Source organism: Benincasa hispida, chromosome 3 (assembly GCF_027475165.1).
Source record: "Benincasa hispida cultivar pf3 chromosome 3, pf3_genome.v1.1, whole genome shotgun sequence".
NCBI lineage: Eukaryota > Viridiplantae > Streptophyta > Magnoliopsida > Cucurbitales > Cucurbitaceae > Benincasa > Benincasa hispida.
In genome coordinates this window covers 20,959,288-20,967,927 of record NC_143480.1, presented here as the reverse complement: position 1 = coordinate 20,967,927, position 8,640 = coordinate 20,959,288, and the positions used below count along the sequence as shown (strand labels likewise).

At 38.0% G+C, this 8,640-nt stretch overlaps 1 protein-coding gene across 1 annotated transcript; it reads left to right on the top strand.

Moving 5' to 3' along the window:
* The first annotated feature begins 4,498 nt into the window (after nucleotides 1–4,498).
* On the top strand, nucleotides 4,499–7,098 carry LOC150037120 (uncharacterized). Its single transcript, XM_090311882.1, has 9 exons — nucleotides 4,499–4,731; nucleotides 4,779–5,075; nucleotides 5,190–5,792; nucleotides 5,996–6,176; nucleotides 6,218–6,327; nucleotides 6,391–6,416; nucleotides 6,572–6,683; nucleotides 6,770–6,944; nucleotides 7,015–7,098. Exons 1-9 carry the CDS (start codon nucleotides 4,499–4,501, stop codon nucleotides 7,096–7,098), a joined length of 1,821 nt encoding a protein of 606 aa, XP_090168008.1.
* Nucleotides 7,099–8,640: the final 1,542 nt, after the last annotated feature.

Sequence of the window (8,640 nt, the reverse complement as noted above, 5' to 3'; positions counted from 1 at the left end):
TGGTTGATTGAGGAAGCTTAAATAGTTTAATATATGTGCTGTTTGTTTACTTGGTTAATAAAAGGAGCATACTCTATATCATTGTTGGACTTCAAAACAGGAGCAGTTATATAGATAATTTCTAATAGTACATTTTTTAAAAGAAAAAACAGGCTCGACAAGCAAAATATATCAAGTATTCATTAAGTTGTCAGTTTTTTGGTGTCAAGAAGAAATTACATTTGATAAGTAAAAACTGTCAAATTATGAAAACTTTGATCCATAATAAATTTCAAGAATTTAGATACTTGACACCTTGAATTATAATGCATCAAGTAAATTACAACGTGACGTTTTTAGTCAATCAAAAAATTTCTCTTATTCTTGATACTAGATTACTTGACGTTTATAAAAATATTAAATTATACTGATATTGGATTACGAAAAAAATGTCAAATTATACAATTTTTGTAGTAGTGAAAATATACATTATTTTACCCCGAATGTTTCTTGCTTTTTTCTTTTATGAAAGAAACAATTTTCGAATTTGTGAAGGAAAAAAAAAAATTCTTAGCAGTATAAGTTTTAAAAATAATAATTTTTGCTAAATTCATAACTACAAGATTTTTTTTTTTTTTTTTTACATGATTCTTTGTACATATTTATTTAGATTATTTGTGTAGAAATGGTAAGTGGATGGAAGACTAAATTTAAATAATCATTCTGAAAAAGGACCAATTAAATTTTTATTTCATAAATGATTAAAACACTACTTGATAGATAACTTTAAATAATGGAAATGACTAAACAATCCCACATAACAAAATCTTGGAATTACGAGAAATACTTTCAAATCAACAAGTATCTAATTGATTTATAAATGAACACCCAACAACATTAATAATGAAGTTAAATTCTCATTCAGATGGAACTTAATTTCAATTAAGTGTAGGTAAACACATGAGTTATATCTCAAAATAGTACTTTAGAGTATAGAATAATTATGCTGCTGCTCTCTTTCTCTCTCTCTCTCATGAAATTTCAAGTCAAACAAGTGGGTCTTGTTAATTGGCGGAAAATATTTGGAAGTCAAGCATCGACGTAGCCATCGGGTTGGCACTGCCAAACCTGCTGACCGTGTCCCTGCAGCCTCTCAACTTCAACCAAAAAAACACATTCAACCATGAAATAATTTTTAATACCATCTGTTCTTAGTGTTTCTCAAAAAAAAATTAGGTAGATCTATAAAATAAAATGATAAATATTATATGGAAATAATATGTACGAATAATTTAGTTGAGTGCATCAAGAGTTTGCACTAAACTTTTTCAATTGAATTACACGGGAGAACAAATATATATTTAAGAAAAGGAAAAAATATCACTTTGGTTTATAAATAAAATATGAAATTACAAAAATATAAGGGTAGTTGGACTTAACTTCTCACTTCCAAATTGGACTCGCAACCTCCCCCATATTTTTTTTCTCATTCAACGCCGAAGAAAATGGAAACTTAGAAACCTTATTCTCACATTCTTTTCTAAACAATTCATCTCAAGAACCTCCCTCGATCTTTCTCATTTTATATCCCACGTTTCATTGTCTACAACTTTGAATATCACAACACTCGTTCCACAAAAACAAAGAAAATAACCACTTTTTTCAACCTCCCCCCCTTTCCTATAAATACCTCGCAAACTTGCCCCATTAAATTCACAAATTTACACAAATTCCTCCTTATTTCTCAAGTAATCCCAAGCCTAAGTTTCGTTTAATATATTAATATATAAGGAGCATGAGGAAGATTTTATTCAGCTTCATTCTGGTGGTTGCGCTGTTGGGCAATGCCGGGCTAGTTATTGTGACAGAAGGCAGGCCACTAAGCCTCATGGGCTCGGGCTCGGCGGCCGCCATGGCTGAAGATTTCTTTGAGGGGCTTTCTCTGGGAGCCATTAAGCAGTCGGGTCCGAGCCCCGGTGGCGATGGTCACAAATTCGTCAACTATGACACGTTTGGTGGTATTAAGGATTCTGGCCCCACTCCTGGCGATGGACATAGCCACGTCACCTCCTCCCACCACTGATGATGGACGGTCCTGATCAAGTTCGTTCGTGTGCAGTCCAACTGTAGATTAAATAAATTTTTCAAAGGGTTGAACGTTCATTTAATTCTCTTCTGAATTTTTTATACTTTATTTCTTTTGTTCTTTGGTTGATTTTGTAACATTTATTCATCACACACTTTTAATTTAAAGATTATGGGTTTCGTTGAACTATTGGAAAAGAAAAACGTTTAAAGGGTTTTCTTTCTTTTTATTTTTGCCAATGTTATAGGATGTGGTTGGGGCGATTATGAAATTATTAGAATCATTTTGAAATATACCATTAATTATATATAATTAATTTTAATGGTATGAAGATGCATTTAAAAATGTAAAGTTAAATATTTAAAGCGGTTAAAAACTTGTTTTGAAGTAATTTTGAATATTTGACTAAAGTGGTTTTAACACATCCAAATCACTTTTAAACATGCACTTGTATGCGTTCTAATTTAAAATTTAGAGATTTAGTTTTAATTTTCCTAAAAAAAAAAAAAAGAGTTTTAACACACATATGCACACGCAGGCAAAATGGAAAATCAAAATTTTTACCTATTAAATCTTTTTTAGATAGTATAGATATAGATATTCATCGTTGGATCCAAATGTAAATATATTATGGCATTAATCATCACATAGTTACTACTTTGAAAACAAAATCATCTCATAGTTACCGATTGGTATTCTAGATATGCATTTTATTGAGACTATAGAAAAGGATATTATATGGATGTAATTTGAAAAATTGATCATTCTAAAATTAGGATTCCTATTTTGTCTTATTGCAATTATATCTAGGGATGTCTATTCATCCCGCGGAACCATAGATGTAATTTGAAAAATGGGTCATTCTAAAATTAGGATTCCTATTTTGTCGTAAATAATTACTTGCAATTATATCTAAGGATGTCTATTACCCTGCGGGGCCGGGATCCCGCAGGGATAGGCCCAAACAGGGTAGGGAATCTCCGATTAGACGGGGAATGAGGGAGGGAGCGGGGATAATTTTTTTTCATTGGCTAAACAGGGACGAGGATGGGGAATATTCCCCGTCCCCGTCCCCGACCCCTTCCTAATGAATATTTTATACAATTATATTTATTATTATTAACTCAAATAGTTATTTTCTAATTTTTATTTCCATACTTTAATACATTTCTAAATTGTTTTAACATTTAAGACTTTCTACTTTAAGCCATAAATGAGTATTTAAATGGAAAGTTTGACTATGATATTGTAATATTTAAATTTTAACTTTTAGAAATTATAGGATTAAATTATATTTTTACACATGTAATAGTATTGTTTTTATAATGATTTTTTATACTATTTTCTTTGAATGAAAATTTTATTGGAAATAACTCATTTAGTATATATAATTTTATTTGGTTGCGAATAAACAAAATTGCTAAAAATGAATATATTAAAAAAAACAAACGAGAAAATTTTTCCTGCAGGGAACCCGATCCCTATGAATACCCCACGGGGAATCCCCACCCCAATGCCCATGGGGAATTTTGCAGAGACGGAAAATGAAATAGGGGAGCGGGATGGGAACGAGGAAGTCTTCCCCATCCCCGTCCCGCCCCGTGAACATCTCTAATATATGATCCCTCAATGAGCTGACATAATTTTTAGTAATGGGTTAGTTGGAATCACAGTCTTTATTTGATCCAACATGTTTAATGTAGGTATGTTATTATTAGATATTAATTTGCTAACAAGTCATTTAATGTTCTGTTCCATCCATCACTCACTGAATTAAGTACAATTACGGGATGGGGAATTAAACACTCCTTTAAAGGCGAAGTACGTGGATTGAGTTGATATAAAGTAAACTTCAAAATTTTCTCAATTCCGATATAGGTAAAAATTCTATACTTGTGAGCCACCGGCAGATCGAGAAATTTTGTTGACGGATACTTTATATAATTTAGTAAAAATAAATATAATTTTGTGGATGGATAGGGGTTTAACAGTGTTAGCTAGTGTCGTGGGTAAAACTGTCTCTTTTGATGTTGCAACAAGAGAGCGGCGACGGTTATCGTATGCGATGGTTTGTGTTCAGGTGGATGGTGATTCGTTAATGCCCCCTTCAGTCACTGTTAGAATGCGGGGTCAGGAGTTTATTATTCCAGTAGTGTATGAGTGGAAACCTCATAGGTATACTTGCTGTGGTTCCTTTGGGCATATTGGGACTACGTGTGAGCAACAGGGTATGGAGAAAGGCCAGGAATTATGTATTGTGGCAATCAATGAGGGATGTTTGGAGGAGAATCGGGGAATTGAGAGTGTAAGGGGCAGGACTTGGGTATGGGTGCAAGAGGAGCTAGCCCAGTGGATGAGATTAAGGGCACAGGGAGGGTTGAAGAGTTTACTATGGTTAGTCGTTGTAGGCATGATAGAGGAGGTGTAGGGCATATGGGTAGTAATGGGTCACAAAGGTACGGCGCCCTTGAAGAGCAGAGTAGTTTATGGGCCCTTGGAATTACGAGGTTTGTAAAGCATGTTGATGATAGTAATCAGTTTGATGTTTTGTGTGATGAGGGGGGAGACTCGTTGGCATTGGCACTAGTGTGGGCAGATCCTAATCCGTTATCTGTTATGGATGGGATGTTCGGAATTTCGGGCAAAGGCCCAGTGGGAGGTGGTAGGTATGATTTCTCGCAAGGTTCATGATTTGGTGTTCCTGGAATGTTAGGGGGTTGAATAACCCTGTCAAGTATAGGGTGGTGGCAGACTTTCTGGCTTCCTCCTCTGTTACTTTTTGTTGTTTGCTTGAGACGAGGGTTCGTCATGAGAATTTTGGTATGACGATGGGTAGGTTTGGTGATGCTTGGAGTTGTGTATGTAGCTATAGTGTACAGGGAGTTGTGAGGATCTGGGTGATGTGGCGGAAGAGTGTCTATTTTTTTTTCATTGATGTCAGTGGGGATCAATTCATTTCTGGAACCTTAATGGATATTGTATCTAATGCTAGGGTACATATTGGTGATGTGTATGCCTCTAATCACATGAGCGAGAGGAGGAACTTGTGGTCTTAGTTGATTGATGTGTGTGCCTCGTGGCAACTTCCTGGAGTTGTTTTTGGGGATTTTAATGTTATTCGTAGTAGTTCGAAGGATTTTGTTGATTGCCCTAGTTTGAGGGAGATGGAGAAGTTTGATGGGGTGTTATTGGAGGCGGATCTGGTTGAGTTGAGTGTGACAGGCAACTGGTTTACCTGGACTAGTAAACTTAAGGGGAATGGTATCTTGCACCGATTGGATCGATGCTTGTCTAATGAGGCGTGGAAGGTAGCTTTTCCATATTCGGAGGTTAGGGTTGGTCAGTGGGGGATTTCTGATCATAGCTCTCTTCTGGTTACTACAGGGGAGACGAGGAGTAGGCTGCCTCCTACGTTTTGTTATTTTTCTCATTGGGCGGAGGCAGAGGGTTTTCTTGATACTATCAGGTCAATGTGGAAAAGGTCTAAGGATGTGTCTCTTATGGTTAGTTTTGTGCGAAATTTGAAGGCAGTGAAGTGGGTTTTTCATGTATCATTTGGTAGGCGTATCTCTATGTTAGCTGATGAGGTGCGGCCGGCTAAGCAGGTTATGGAGGTTGCTCAAGTTGCGGTAAAAAAGGATCCTGCTTCAGAGTGGGTGTGTGTGGATGCGGCTCGGGCCACTGAGGTGTTTTGGTTAATGGCGAGATTGGAAGAGGCGTCGCTCCGGTAGAAGGCCAAGGTGGGGTAGCTAGAGTTAGGTGATATGAACACAATTTTTTTCATCGTTGTGTTCGTTCTCGTCATAGCTGCAGTGGTTTATTTATGGTCATGGATGCTGGGGGGACTTGCTAGACGGTGCATGACAAGGTGGAAGGGGTGGAAGTAGAATTCTTTCGGGGTTGCTTAGGGGCTTAGCATGTGGGGTATAGGGATCTTACTGTCCGAATTGGGGATATTGTGCAGTTCAGCTGGTCCGAGGAGGGGGTGGAGGCGCTTGATCGGTCAATGAGTCGGGAAGAGATTCAGAAGACTTTATTCTCGATGAAGTCTGGGAAGGCTCCAGGGCCTGATGGGTTTTCGGTGGATTTTTATAGAGCTGCTTGGAGTGTGGTTGGAGATAATTTCTGTGATGCTATGCTGAATTTTTTTAGACATGTTACCTGCCTAGTGGAGTTAATTCTACTGCTATTACTCTCATCCCAAAGAGGCGGGGAGCTAAACGTATGGAGGAGTTTCGTCCTATTTCATGTTACAATGTTGTGTATAAGTGTATCTCGAGGATCTTAGCTGAGAGATTGTGATTGTGGTTGCCTGATTTCATCAGTGGTAATCAGTCTGCGTTTGTTCCAGGTAGGTCGATTTTCGATAACATTTTATTGTGTCAAGAGCTCGTGGGGAGTTATAAGAAGGGCAGAGGGAAGCCGCGTTGTGTGTTAAAGGTAAACCTTCAGAAGATGTACGATTCGGTAAATTGGGATTTCTATTTGGTGTGTTGTTGGCTATAGGTACGCCCCTTCAGTTTGTTAGTTGGGTGAGGGCTTGTGTTACTTCGCCTAAGTTCTCTGTGATGATTAATGGTTCCCTTGAAGAGTTTTTTCCTGCTAGGAAGGGGTTGAGGCAAGGGGATCCTTGTCTCCTTTTTTGTTTGTGATGGTGATGGAGGTCTTGTATAGGTTGTTGAATAAACCTCCTGTGTGGTTTAGGTTTCATGATAGGTGTGAGCATTTGGGCCTAACTCATTTGATTTTTGCAGACGATCTGATGATTTTCTGTGCAGTTGAGAGAGATTCTTTGGTGTTTGTGAGGCATGTCTTGGCAGAGTTTGTAGGGTTGTTTTGGTTAGTTGAAAATGTTGGGAAGAGTTCCATGTTGTTGCAGGTGTGGAGTCAAGGGAGGTGGAGGAACTAGCTTCGTATATGGGTATATCTCTTGGTTCGTTGCCTGTTAGGTATCTGGTTTTACCTTTATTGGTGGGTCGGTTGAGGGCTGTGGATTGTGTGCCTTTGATACAGAGGATTATAGCTCGTATTAGAAGTTGTGCAGCACGGTCCCTTGATAACGAGCAGAAATACACGTTATTGCAACGCAAATAAGTAAAACAATGAGGGAATGTGACAGTAAAAATATACAAAATCATGTCCAAAAGCGTTAAACTGAGAATATTATGATCGCATGCGTCCATCGCATAAAAGCGGCTAATTTACTTATTTTGTGCAGGAAAAATGCATTGACGCAATTTAAATTGCGATCCAAGGAATTAGGCGTCCGCGCACATTTAAAGATTGTGTTTGCAAAGTCATTCGATCGTATGCAATCGCGAGAAGTTGCTTAAGAAGGTGGTCGCATAATAAATCATGATCGGACGGAAAGCTGATGACGGTCGAATCCGAATTTAATTGACAAGCCGTTAATGACATACTGTAGTAAGCACACTCAACTTTTGGTGACCATTAATCAACGCATCAGAGCAGGAGATTTAATGACCGCCCATCATTGCAATCATTAAAGAGAAAAGCTTCTTCGCCTTGAGCTCTATAAATACCGAAGGCCACCGTCGTTAGAGGAGGTTCGCCATAGAAAATAAAGATCATATACAAGATAGATAGTCGTTAGTCTGTTCTTAGTCATTCTTATACTTAGAAGACAGAGACGAGCGAAGTGAAGAAGACGCCGAGAGATCATTCCTGGATAGCTCGAAAGACTGTCGGGAAGTGCTGCAAAAGGAGAAAGGGCCAACACTTGCGAAAACAAGGATATTCATCTGGGTAGAATTGGAGTGAAAAGACAGTGTATAAGGCCAGGGAAGTAAGACATTGCTACTGGGTTTCTTATCTCTTCATTCTATTGCTATTCTGTATTTTGCACTTAATTTATAGACAAATTGTTGGGGTTGATGCCCTAAAGTCTCGTGTCCTGTAGTTTGTAAACAGTATTGTTAATATATGATATTTACTTCACATCTTGTATTTTTACTCAGTTACTTGTTTTATTTTCTTTACCACAAACCAATAAACATAAAATCCCTGGTTATCTGTATGTGACTCAAGCATGTATGTGGTGACATACAAGTGGATCATGTCTTGAGTGATAACCAAAATAGTCTGTAGTATATGGATAAAGAAGGGAAAACTTATCCTGGTAACTCTACAGATGCGCCCGCTTTGTGGAATGGTCACATGTGTTGTGATTTATCACAGATGGTCTGATCTTGATCATTTGTGTTGGGGACATGCAAGGGGGGGCGTCCTATACAAAAAGTTTGTATAAGACCTGACCACGAAGTGTTTATGTCTCGTTATATAACACCATTCATGACAGAGACTTCACTTCACTAGGATGACCATAGGTAACATGACCTCCATCCTGAGTGAGTTGGGAACTCCTGCCATTGAGGGTGGTCCTTTGATTTGTATGGGTGCGAGTGACCAAGTCGTCGATTCAAACCTATAATTTTGGGGATTTGTCAGATTTGAGAGTTGGGAACTCAGCTACACAAGATGGAATTCACTTCTTCCTCGAGGCAGGGATAAGTAGATAGATGGCTCCCTTAAGGGCTGATTCCGGGGCTTGAACA